At 41.6% G+C, this 14,528-nt stretch overlaps 1 protein-coding gene across 1 annotated transcript in view; it reads right to left on the reverse strand.

Annotated features, from left to right (window-relative positions):
* The window catches only part of LOC141047949 (microtubule-actin cross-linking factor 1, isoforms 6/7-like), a 277,881-nt gene that overhangs the window by 145,826 nt on the left and 117,527 nt on the right, over positions 1-14,528 (reverse strand). The window contains exon 4 of the mRNA XM_073543327.1: positions 12,835-12,984. Within this exon, the coding sequence (XP_073399428.1) occupies positions 12,835-12,984 (150 nt within the window). The remainder of the gene's footprint in view (positions 1-12,834; positions 12,985-14,528) is intronic.

Below are 14,528 nucleotides of genomic sequence, written 5' to 3' on the forward strand. Positions count from 1 at the left end.
TGCCAGTGGGCAGGGTTTTTTCGCGGAGGCTATCCTTAGCTACGAAAGGTGCGTCTAGCCCCCATCACAGGGTGCGGGTTACAAAGACTATGAAGGCGGATTTGGAAGTGTGGCGTTTGTTTTTGGAAAAGTTCAATGGTCATACCTGTTTCATGTTGCCCCGCCGCATGGCTCGTGATATGGGATTACGTTTCACAGGAGATACAGAGGCTGGTTTTTTGGCGGTTTTCGAGAACAGGACGTGTAGGGAGCCGTGGCCGGAGGTTTGGCGGAGTTCGGAGTTATGTCGGGACGGGACGTTATGTGAAATTTTTGCGATTGTCGTTTCAATTGAACTTTGGGGTGAGTTACTCAGTAACCAAGAGATTCATATGCAGACTGCTGATTTGCGCGTTGCTAGATGTATCAATCATATGTCGTCCAAGTCGCAGCCGGTATTGAGCCTGCTGCGCCGGTTGGCTTTATTGAGTCTGAGATTTAATATCTGGCTTCGAGCTCAATTGGTACAAGAAAGTGATCTTTGCATGTCTAACTCTTCCATTCACCCTGATTTACAGGTGCTATCAGGTTCTTGCCCCAATGCTCTCCAGGAGGTTTTTCGATGTCCGCCGCACCTGTGGGAGTTGGTCGCGAACAGCTGATGTCGCTGGTTCGCTCGTCGGTGACTGCGTCTACGTGGCAAGCTTACGGTAAGGCGTGGAAGGAATGGTGTTTAGTGGCGGGTTCCAGGCCGGTGCAAGACTGCGGGGAGGCGAGATTGCAAGTGGTAATAGAGTACCTCTGCCATTTGAGGGATAGGGGTTTGTCGGGGACATCAGTACAGCAGCGTTTGTCGGGTATTGCCTTTCATTTTCAATTGTTAGGTTGGGGGGATGTGACGAAATCCTTTATTATTCGGCAGGCCATTAAAGGGTGGAAGAGGATTCATCCTACTAGTGAGTGTCGGCGTCCTATTTCGCTAGCCTTACTGGGCCAGCTGATAGAGATTTCGCAAAAGGTCTGTAGTTCAAAGTTCGAAGCGGCCCTCATATCCGCGGCGTTCAGTTTAGCATTTTTTGGAGCATTAAGGGTTGGGGTATTAGTTCCGCGTGGAAAATACGGTTCAGAATGTGGATTACTAGTTGGGGACGTGGTTTTCTTGGACACAGCGGTGCGGGTACGCATAAGGAAGTCCAAGACTGATACATTGGGTCGGGGTTCTTGGGTGTTGCTGAATGCCTCAAACACCCCGACGTGCCCGGTTGGTTTGCTGACGGTATACTTGGATGTTAGATGCGGTGGTGAATTTTTCTTCACGCACGTAGATTCATCGCCATTGACGAGATACCAATTCCAGGCGGTATTCAATAAATGTTTGAAGGGGGTGGGAGTGCCGGTTCGTGATTACGGCACACATTCTTTTCGAATTGGGGCTGCTACAGAGGCTGCTAAGGAAGGTTTGCCTGATGAGGAAGTTCAGCGGATCGGGAGGTGGCGTTCAGCGTGTTTTGCTAGGTACATTCGTCCGGATTTATTGTACTAACGCTTCAATTCTTTCTGCAGATCCGGTTAGACCAACGGTATGGCTGCTGGGACACTCGTACATATTTTGGGCAGCGCAGCGAGCGGAATGTCGCCCTGGTGGGAGACATTTAGGCTTTCGAGATGTGTCCTGCATGTGGAGAGGCATCCGGGGGTTGCAATGGCCGCAAGTTCTCCCGGAAGTGGTGTCGATTTCAAGAGGAACCAGGGGTCCGACAATTTTGGTTTTGCATGCAGGGGGAAATGATTTATGTTCCTACAAAATGGCGGAGCTCCTTACAATGATGCGAGCCGACATGGAGCGATTTCATGGTTTTTTTCAAGAATTGGTTTTCGTATGGTCAGAAATTGTTCCGAGGGCAGTGTGGCAAGGAGCGAGGGATGGTATAGCCGTGGAGCGTACCAGGAGGAACATAAATGCTCGGATTTCTAAGTTCGTTCGCGAGCGTTTTGGGGTAGTGGTTAGGCATAGACAGTTGGAAGGGGACAATGCTGCATTGTTGAGACCCGATGGTGTACATTTGAATGATATCGGGCTCGATATTTTTCTCTCTGGTCTCCAAGATGGCATTGAGCAGGCATTGCTGTTGATGGGTGGGGGTCGGAGTCCTGTCTGAGGTCAGGATCCTCCGTGGCGTTGGAGAAGTTATTGCACAAAGCTACAGCTTGCCGGCTGACTTGCCTGCGTCTATGGAGCGGGGCATTGAGCGGCTAGCGCGTTTTAAGAAAGCTAAGTGCCTGTTTACAAAAGGTTGTTAAATTTTATAAAAGAAGTTTAATAAAGCTGTGACCGACTTTCACCCATCATTTGTTTTCAGTGTCTAATTAATAGTGGTTAAGAGGGGCTGAGGAAATGCGTTAAGGGGTTACCTTCCCCTCCTTTTAGGTCAACACAGTCTGGTGGGCACTGATCTGGATAAGGAAAGTGCCACTGACTGGGTGTGCCTTTCCTACCCTCCCCTTACCCCTGATTGGTTCGGGCATGACAGCTGCCCTTCCATGATTTAATGAAGGTGGGATTTAAGTATGGGGAGCCAATTGGGATAAAGAAGGGATTAGCACAGCCCCTTCCTATGTATATAAAATCCTGGGATTTTAGCAGCCCTTCCTCTTCCTCCGTTCACTGCGGTCCTGGAAGTGCTTTTCCCACCCTCCCTCCCCTTTTTGTTACAAATTTGCTGATGTTATGTTATTTCGTTCTTTTATTCGTAGTTATTACAAGTCACGGCGTTGGAGAAGTTATTGCACGTAGCTACGGCTTGCCGGCTGACTTGCCTGCGTCTATGGAGCGGGGCATTGAGCGGCTAGCGCGTTTTAAGAAAGCTAAGTGCCTGTTTACAAAAGGTTGTTAAATTTTATAAAAGAAGTTTAATAAAGCTGTGACCGACTTTCACCCATCATTTGTTTTCAGTGTCTAATTAATAGTGGTTAAGAGGGGCTGAGGAAATGCGTTAAGGGGTTACCTTCCCCTCCTTTTAGGTCAACACAGTCTAGAAAATGTGCAATCTGCATTTAAACAAATTTTGACTGGTGCAAAAGTATGGGCACCCTTCTCATTTTCTTGATTTGAACACTCCTAACTACTTTTTACTGACTTCCTGAAGCACTAAATTGGTTTTGTAACCTCATTGAGCTTTGAACTTCATAGCCAGGTGTATCAAATCATGAGAAAAGGTATTTAAGGTGGCCACTTGCAAGTAGTTCTCCTATGTGATTCTCCTATGAAGAGTGGCATCATGGGCTCCTCAAAACAACTCTCAAATGATCTGAAAACAAAGATTATTCAACATAGCTTTTCAGGGGAAGGATACAAAAAGTTGTCTCAGAGATTTAACCTGTCAGTTTCCACTGTGAGGAACATAGTAAGGAAATGGAAGAACACAGGTACAGTTCTTGTGAAGCCCAGAAGTGGCAGGCCAAGAAAAATATCAGAAAGGCAGAGAAGAGGAATGGTGAGAACAGTCAAGGACAATCCACAGACCACCTCCAAAGACCGGGAGCCTCATCTCGCTGCAGATGGTGTCACTGTGCATCGGTCAACAATACAGCGCACTTTGCACAAGGAGAAGCTGTATGGGAGAGTGATGCGAAAGAAGCCGTTTCGGCAAGCACGCCACAAACAGAGTCGCCTGAGGTCTGCAAAAGCACATTTGGACAAGCCAATTACATTTTGGAAGAAGGTCCTGTGGACTAATGAAACAAAGATTGAGTTGTTTGGTCATACAAAAAGGCGTTATGCATGGAGGCTAAAAAACAGCATTCCAAGAAAAACACTTGCTACCCACAGTAAAATTTGGTGGAGGTTCCATCATGCTTTGGGGCTGTGTGGCCAATGCCGGCACCGGGAATCTTGTTAAAGTTGAGGGTCGCATGGATTCAACTCAGTATCAGCAGATTCTTGACAATAATGTGCAAGAATCAGTGACGAAGTTGAAGTTACGCAGGGGATGGATATTTCAGCAAGACAATGATCCAAAACACCGCTCCAAATCTACTCAGGCATTCATGCAGAGGAACAATTACAATGTTCTGAAATGGCCATCCCAGTCCCCAGACCTGAATATCATTGAACATCTGTGGGATGATCTGAAGCGGGCTGTCCATGCTCGGCGACCATCAAACTTAACTGAACTGGAATTGTTTTGTAAAGAGGAATGGTCACAAATACCTTCATCCAGGATCCAGGAACTCATTATTAGCTACAGGAAGCGACTAGAGGCTGTTATTTTTGCTAAACGAGGATCTACGAAATATTAATGTCACTTTTATGTTGAGGTGCCCATACTTTTGCACCGGTCAAATTTTGTTACAATGCAGATTGCACATTTTCTGTTAGTACAATAAACCTCATTTGAATTCTGAAATATAACTGAGTCCATCAGTTATTAGATATATGAAACTGAAATAGCTGTTGCCAAAACCGAAATTGTTATAAAGAAAAAAGGTTAACATTAATAGGGGTGCCCAAACTTTTACATATGACTGTATTAGCCACAGATAATACGGGACACACATGTAATATAATCCACAGATAATACAGGACACACGTGTAATATAATCCACGGATAATACAGGACACACGTGTAATATAATCCACAGATAATACAGGACACACGTGTAATATAATCCACAGATAATACAGGACACACGTGTAATATAATCCACAGACAATACAGAACACACGTGTAATATAATCCACAGACAATACAGGAAACATGTAATATAATCCACAGACAATAGAGGACACACGTGTAATATAATCCACAGACAATACAGGACACACGTGTAATATAATCAACAGATAATACAGGATACACATGTAACATAATCCACAGACAATAGAGGACACACGTGTAATATAATCCACAGACAACACAGGACACACGTGTAATATAATCAACAGATAATACAGGATACACATGTAACATAATCCACAGACAATAGAGGACACACGTGTAATATAATCCACAGACAACACAGGACACACGTGTAATATAATCCACAGACAACACAGGACACACGTGTAATATAATCAACAGACTATACAGAACTTACATGTAATATAATCCACAGACAATACAGGACACACGTGTAATATAATCAACAGATAATACAGGATACACATGTAACATAATCCACAGACAATAGAGGACACACGTGTAATATAATCCACAGACAACACAGGACACACGTGTAATATAATCCACAGACAACACAGGACACACGTGTAATATAATCAACAGACTATACAGAACTTACATGTAATATAATCCACAGACAATACAGGACACACGTGTAATATAATCCACAGATAATACAGGACACACGTGTAATATAATCCACAGATAATACAGGACACACATGTAATATAATCCACAGATAATACAGGACACACGTGTAATATAATCCACAGATAATACAGGACACACGTGTAATATAATCCACAGATAATACAGGACACACATGTAATATAATCCACAGATAATACAGGACACACGTGTAATATAATCCACAGATAATACAGGACACACGTGTAATATAATCCACAGATAATACAGGACACACGTGTAATATAATCCACAGATGATACAGGACACACGTGTAATATAATCCACAGATAATACAGGACACGTGTAATGTAATCCACAGACAATACAGGACACACGTGTAATATAATCCACAGACAATACAGGTGTCATGATCCAGGACGGGATTTCGCTTTGACCCGTCCTGGTTAGACTATGGGTTAATTGTGCTGCCTCTCTCTGGCAGCAGGAGGCTATTTAGGCTCACTGGACCTGGGTCTGGTGTCAGTTATACTCCTGCCCTCGGCTGAGTTAAGTGACCTCTTGTATATGTGTGCCTTGTGCCTGATGTCTTGCTTGCTTGTTCGGTTGTGATCTGGTTCTGTCCCTGTTACGAGTTCTGCCTGACCCTCTTGTACTGCGCTACCTCTCGTGTATGACTCTCTGCTTGTGACCCGACTCCTCTCTGCTCGTCCCCTTGGTACCGCGTCGCCCTCTTGTGTATGACCTTTGGCTTTGTCTAACTACCCGTCTGTTTGTCCCTCCTGTACCTCGTTTGCCCGTACTGCTGTGACCTCTGTTTTGCCTGACTCTGAGTTGTTTGTATGGTGTCCTGTCCTATCTGAATACAGGACGCTAAGCCACGCCTCCTTGCAGTCACATGACCATAGGTCCCGTGCAGACTATTCAGTTTCAGTGTCCGCAGGTCCTGTGCCTCTTTACTTTCCAGCGCTGACTGGACCCTGACACTATTAGCCTGAAGCACGCATGGTCACCTCTGCTGCCCGTCTCTACAGGTATCTTTTAGCACTGCTTCTGTACTCAGGACACGAGCACTGGCTCTATGAGCAGGTGCAGTGCGGTGTCTCTGACAACAGGACACACGTGTAATATAATCCACAGATAATACAGAACACACGTGTAATATAATCCACAGATAATACAGGACACACGTGTAATATAATCCACGGATAATACAGGACACACGTGTAATATAATCCACAGATAATACAGGACACACATGTAATATAATCCACAGACAATACAGAACACACATGTAATATAATCCACAGACAATACAGAACACATGTAATATAATCCACAGACAATACAGGACACACATGTAATATAATCCACAGACAATACAGGACACACATGTAATATAATCAACAGATAATACAGGATACACATGTAACATAATCCACAGACAATAGAGGACACACGTGTAATATAATCCACAGACAATACAGAACATACATGTAATATAATCCACAGATAATACAGGACACACGTGTAATATAATCCACAGACAATACAGGACACACATGTAATATAATCCACAGACAATACAGGACACACATGTAATATAATCCACAGATAATACAGGACACACATGTAACATAATCCACAGACAATACAGGACACGTGTAATATAATCCACAGACAATAGAGGACACACGTGTAATATAATCCACAGACAATACAGGACACACGTGTAATATAATCAACAGATAATACAGGATACACATGAAACATAATCCACAGACAATAGAGGACACACGTGTAATATAATCAACAGACAATACAGAACTTACATGTAATATAATCCACAGACAATACAGGACACACGTGTAATATAATCCACATATAATACAGGACACACGTGTAATATAATCCACAGATAATACAGGATACACGTGTAATATAATCCACAGATAATACAGGACACACGAGTAATATAATCCACAGATAATACAGGACACGTGCAATATAATCCACAGATAATACAGGACACACGTGTAATATAATCCACAGATAATACAGGACACACATGTAATATAATCCTCAGACAATACAGAACACATGTGTAATATAATCCATAGATAATACAGGACACATGTAATAAAATCCCCAGATAATACAGGACATGTGTAATATAATCCTCAGACAATACAGAACACACATTTAATATAATCCTCAGACAATACAGAACACACATGTAATATAATCCTCAGACAATACAGAACACATGTGTAATATAATCCACAGACAATACAGGACACATGTAATATAATCCACAGATAATACAGGACACGTGTAATATAATCCACAGATAATACAGGACACGTGTAATATAATCCACAGACAATACAGGACATGTGTAGTATAATCCACAGAAAATACAGGACACGTGTAATATAATCCACAGACATTACAGGACACACATGTAATATAATCCACAGATAATACAGGACACACATGTAATATAATCCACAGATAATACAGGACACATGTGTAATATAATCTACAGATAATACAGGACACACAAGTAATATAATCCACAGATAATACAGGACACACGTGTAATATAATCCACAGATAATACAGGACACAAGTGTAATATAATCCACAGATAATGCAGTACGCGTGTAATATAATCCACAGACAATACAGGACACACGTGTAATATAATCCACAGACAATACAGGACATGTGTAGTATAATCCACAGAAAATACAGGACACGTGTGATATAATCCACAGACAATACAGGACACACGTGTAATATAATCCTCAGACAATACAGAACACACATGTAATATAATCCACAGATAATACAGGACATGTGTAATATAATCCACAGACAATACAGAACACACGTGTAATATAATCCACAGATAATACAGGACATGTGTAATATAATCCACAGACAATACAGGACACACGTGTAATATAATCCACAGACAATACAGAACACACGTGTAATATAATCCACAGACAATACAGGACACACGTGTAATATAATCCACAGATAATACAGGACATGTGTAATATAATCCACAGACAATACAGGACACGTGTAATATAATCCACAGACAATACAGAACACACGTGTAATATAATCCACAGATAATACAAGACATGTGTAATATAATCCACAGACAATACAGGACACACGTGTAATATAATCCTCAGACAATACAGAACACACGTGTAATATAATCCACAGATAATACAGGACATGTGTAATATAATCCACAGACAATACAGGACACACGTGTAATATAATCCTCAGACAATACAGAACACACGTGTAATATGATCCAGAGACAATACAGGACACATAATATAATCCACAGACAATACAGGACACGTGTAATATAATCCACAGACAATACAGGACATGTGTAATATAATCCAGAGAAAATACAGGACACACGTGTAATATAATCCACAGACAATACAGGACACACATGTAATATAATCCACAAACAATACAGGACACATGTAATATAATCCACAGACAATACAGGACACACATGTAATATAATCCACAGATAATACAGGACATGTGTAATATAATCCACAGACAATATAGAACACACGTGTAATATAATCCACAGATAATACAGGACATGTGTAATATAATCCACAGACAATACAGGACACACGTGTAATATAATCCACAGACAATACAGAACACACATGTAATATAATCCACAGATAATACAGGACATGTGTAATATAATCCACAGACAATATAGAACACACGTGTAATATAATCCACAGATAATACAGGACATGTGTAATATAATCCACAGACAATACAGGACACGTGTAATATAATCCACAGACAATACAGGACACACATGTAACATAATCCACAGATAATACAAGACATGTGTAATATAATCCTCAGACAATACAGAACACACGTGTAATATAATCCACAGACAATACAGGACACACGTGTAATATAATCCTCAGACAATACAGAACAGTCGTGTAATATAATCCACAGATAATCAATCAATCAATCAAATTTATTATCGCCAAGTGCATATTACATACATACAAGGAATTCTTTGTGGCAAAGAGGCAACATAATATATAACAACAGATACAACAAGTAACATCTAACAAGACAGATACAGTATATAGTCTACACATGACGATTTAATTGTTGAACAGAGCGTGGATAGAAGCTGTTCATATGGCGGTTGGTGCTGCATTTGGGGACTCTGAAGCGACGTCCTGAAGAGAGTAGTTGGAATGAGGAGTGTCCCGGGTGAGAGGGATCGGATGAAATTTTCAATGCGTGGGATCGAATACTCTTATCATAAAGATCCTGGATTTTAGGCAGGGGGAGCCTATAATTCTCTCTGCTGTTCTGAAAGTCCTTTGTAAGCGGAGTTTGTCATGCGCAGTGGCTCCCCCATACCAGACTATCAGAGAGGAACAAATCACAGAAAAGGTGACAGCATTAAAGAATAAGATCAGCAGATTCTTAGACAAACCATATCTTTTCAGCTAACGCAGGAAGAACATCCTCTGTTGTGCTTTCCTTATAACAGCATCCAGGTTTTTCCCCCATTTAAGATCATGAGAGATGATAACACCAAAGAATTTGGTCTCTGTGACCCTAAGAACCACTTCGTCATGGATGTAGATTGGAAGTATCTCATGTTGATCTTTCCTAAAATCCACAACCATCTCAGCAGTTTTTTTAGTGTTGAGTACAAGATTATTGGCTTTACACCAGTCACATATTCTTTCCACCTCACTCCGATACAAGTCTTCAGCATTTCCCCTGATGAGACCAATCAGTGTCATATCATCGGCAAATTTCAAGATTTTTACTGAGTCTGCTGAAGAGATGCAATCATTCGTATAGAGAGAAAACAGTAACGGGGACAAAACACACCCCTGAGGTGCCCCGATGTTTGTGACCAAGGTGTCCGAAGTGAATGGTCCAACTTTTACACTCTGTATCCTGGCTGTCAGGAAGTTATAAATCCACAAGCATAAGTTGAGAGGGACTCCAAGAGCTACCATTTTCTTATGAAGTAAATTTGGATCAATGGTATTGAACGCTGAGCTAAAGTCCATGAAAAGAATCCAGACATATGAGTGCAGTTCATCTGTGTGATCCAAAATGTACTTCAGTGCCAGAATGACAGTGTCGTTTGCCGAACGATTCTCCTTATAGGCAAACTGAAGCGGGTCCCATAGCTTCTGCGTGAATTTTATCAGGTGGGACATCATAATTCTTTCGAAGACTTTCATAGCTACAGATGTGAGTGCTACTGGTCTATAGTCGTTCAACTCAGAGGATCCCACTTTCTTGGGGACAGGGATAATTGTGGAATCTTTCCAACACTGAGGTACAACGCACTCTTCCAGTGACACATTGTATATATTTATCAGTATAGGGGCAAGCTGGGTGGAACATACTTTCAGACACATTGGAGATACACCATCAGGGCCAGGTGCCTTTTTGACCTTAAGTCCCTTCAGGATGCGTATCACCTCTGCCTCGGAGATCACTACTTGGGTGTTGCACAATGAATGATCTTTATATGAACAGACTGAGGAGCTTAGGGATGAATAGCCACTGTGTGTAGAGCTTGCCTCAAATCTGCAGTAGAATTCATTTAACTCTGCTGCCAGACTTCTGCTGGGGTTCACTATAGTGGGGTGGCTTTTATAATTGGTGACCTCTCTTAATCCTCTCCATGCAGATCTAGTATAATACAGGACACGTGTAATATAATCCTCAGACAAAACAGAACACGCGTGTAATATCATCCTCAGACAAAACAGAACACACGTGTAATATAATCCACAGACAATACAGAACACACGTGTAATATAATCCTCAGACAATACAGAACACACGTGTAATATAATCCTCAGACAATACAGAACACACGTGTAATATAATCCACAGATAATACAGGACACACGTGTAATATCATCCTCAGACAAAACAGAACACACGTGTAATATAATCCACAGATAATACAGGACACACGTGTAATATCATCCTCAGACAATACAGAACACACGTGTAATATAATCCACAGACAATACAGGACACGTGTAATATAATCCACAGACAATACAGAACACACGTGTAATATAATCCACAGATAATACAGGACACACGTGTAATATCATCCTCAGACAATACAGAACACACGTGTAATATAATCCTCAGACAATACAGGACACGTGTAATATAATCCACAGATAATACAGGACATATGTAATATAATCCACAGACAATACAGGACACACGTGCACACGTGTAATATAATCCTCAGACAATACAGAACACACGTGTAATATAATCCACAGAAAATACAGGACACGTGTAATATAATCCTCAGACAATACAGAACACATGTGTAATATAATCCACAGATAATACAGGACATGTGTAATATAATCCTCAGACAATACAGAACACACGTGTAATATAATCCTCAGACAATACAGGACACACGTGTAATATAATCCACAGATAATACAGGACACACGTGTAATATAATCCTCAGACAATACAGGACATGTGTAATATAATCCTCAGACAATACAGAACACACGTGTAATATAATCCACAGACAATACAGGACACACGTGTAATATAATCCACAGACAATACAGGACACACGTGTAATATAATCCACAGACAATACAGGACACGTGTAATATAAACCACAGACAATACAGGACATGTGTAATATAATCCACAGACAATACAGGACACGAGTAATATAAACCACAGAAAATACAGGACACGTGTAATATAATCCACAGACAATACAGGACACGTGTAATATAATCCTCAGACAATACAGAACACACGTGTAATATAATCCACAGACAATACAGGACTCACGTGTAATATAATCCACAGACAATACAGGACACACGTGTAATATAATCCACAGACAATACAGGACACGCGTGTAATATAATCCACAGACAATCCAGGACACACGTGTAATATAATCCACAGACAATACAGGACACACGTGTAATATAATACACAGACAATACAGGACACGTGTAATATAATCCACAGACAATACAGGACACACGTGTAGTATAATCCACAGACAATACAGGACACACATGTAATATAATCCACAGACAATACAGGACACGTGTAATATAATCCACAGATAATACAGGACATGTGTAAAATAATCCACAGACAATACAGGACACATGTAAAATAATCCACAGATAATACAGGACACGTGTAATATAATCCACAGACAATACAGGACACACGTGTAATATAATCCACAGACAATACAGGACACACATGTAATATAATCCACAGACAATACAGGACACGTGTAATATAATCCACAGACAATACAGGACATGTGTAATATAATCCACAGATAATACAGGACACATGTAATATAATCCACAGATAATACAGGACATGTGTAATATAATCCAGAGAATACAGGGCAGACCCATGATCTCACCTTCTGTTCCTGAAGCTGGGCCTTCACCACTTTGGCCTCAGAGGACAGAGGCTTCTGGGCCTCCATCAGATCCTCCATTTCCGACACCCAGCTGAGGACAGTCTCCTGGTTTTCAGGGGGTTCCGGCAGAGCCAAAGCATGATGAGAAACCTGCAGCATAAACAGTCTTGAGTACAGCCAAGATATACATGTCTACTGATTACCACGTGATGTCAATACATAACATGGGATGACATATCTATACCAAGTGATGACACTACATATCACACGGGATGACACGTCTATGCCACGTGATGACACTACATATCACACGAGATGACACGTCTATACCATGTGATGTCACTAGATATCACACGGGATGACACGTCTATACCACGTGATGTCACTACATATTACATGGGATGACACGTCTATACCACGTGATGTCACTAGATATCACACGGGATGACACGTCTGCCACGTGATGACACTACATATCACACGGGATGACACGTCTATACCACGTGATGTCACTAGATATCACATGAGATGACACGTCTATACCATGTGATGTCACTAGATATCACACGAGATGACACGTCTATACCACGTGATGTCACTAGATATCACACGGGATGACAGTCTATACCACGTGATGTCACTAGATATCACACGGGATGACACGTCTATACCACGTGATGTCACTACATATCACATGGGATGACACATCTATACCACGTGATGTCACTACATATCACATGGGATGACACATCTTTACCACGTGATGTCACTAGATATCACACGAGATGACACGTCAATACCACGTGATGTCACTAGATATCACACGGGATGACACGTCTATACCACGTGATGTCACTAGGTATCACATGGGATGACACATCTTTACCACGTGATGTCACTAGATATCACACGGGATGACACGTCTATACCACGTGATGTCACTAGATATCACAGGGGATGACACGTCTATACCATGTGATGTCACTAGATATCACATGGGATGACACATCTTTACCACGTGATGTCACTAGATATCACACGGGATGACACGTCTATACCACGTGATGTCACTAGATATCACACGGAATGACACGTCTATACCACGTGATGTCACTAGATATCACACGGGATGACACGTCTATACCACGTGATGTCACTAGATATCACACGGGATGACACGTCTATACCACGTGATGTCACTAGATATCACATGGGATGACACATCTTAACCACGTGATGTCACTAGATATCACACGGGATGACACGTCTACACCACGTGATGTCACTAGATATCACACGGGATGACACGTCTACACCACGTGATGTCACTAGATATCACATGAGATGACACGTCTATACCACGTGATGTCACTAGATATCACACGGGATGACACGTCTATACCACGTGATGTCACTAGATATCACACGGGATGACACGTCTATACCACGTGATGTCACTACATATCACATGGGATGACACATCTATACTACGTGATGTCACTACATATCACATGGGATGACACATCTTTACCACGTGATGTCACTAGATATCACACGAGATGACACGTCAATACCACGTGATGTCACTAGATATCACACGGGATGACACGTCTATACCACGTGATGTCACTAGGTATCACATGGGATGACACATCTTTACCACGTGATGTCACTAGATATCACACGGGATGACA

The sequence above is a fragment of the Dendrobates tinctorius genome, unplaced genomic scaffold (genome assembly GCF_039654945.1).
Source record: "Dendrobates tinctorius isolate UK_male_01 unplaced genomic scaffold, ASM3965494v1 ptg000130l, whole genome shotgun sequence".
NCBI lineage: Eukaryota > Metazoa > Chordata > Amphibia > Anura > Dendrobatidae > Dendrobates > Dendrobates tinctorius.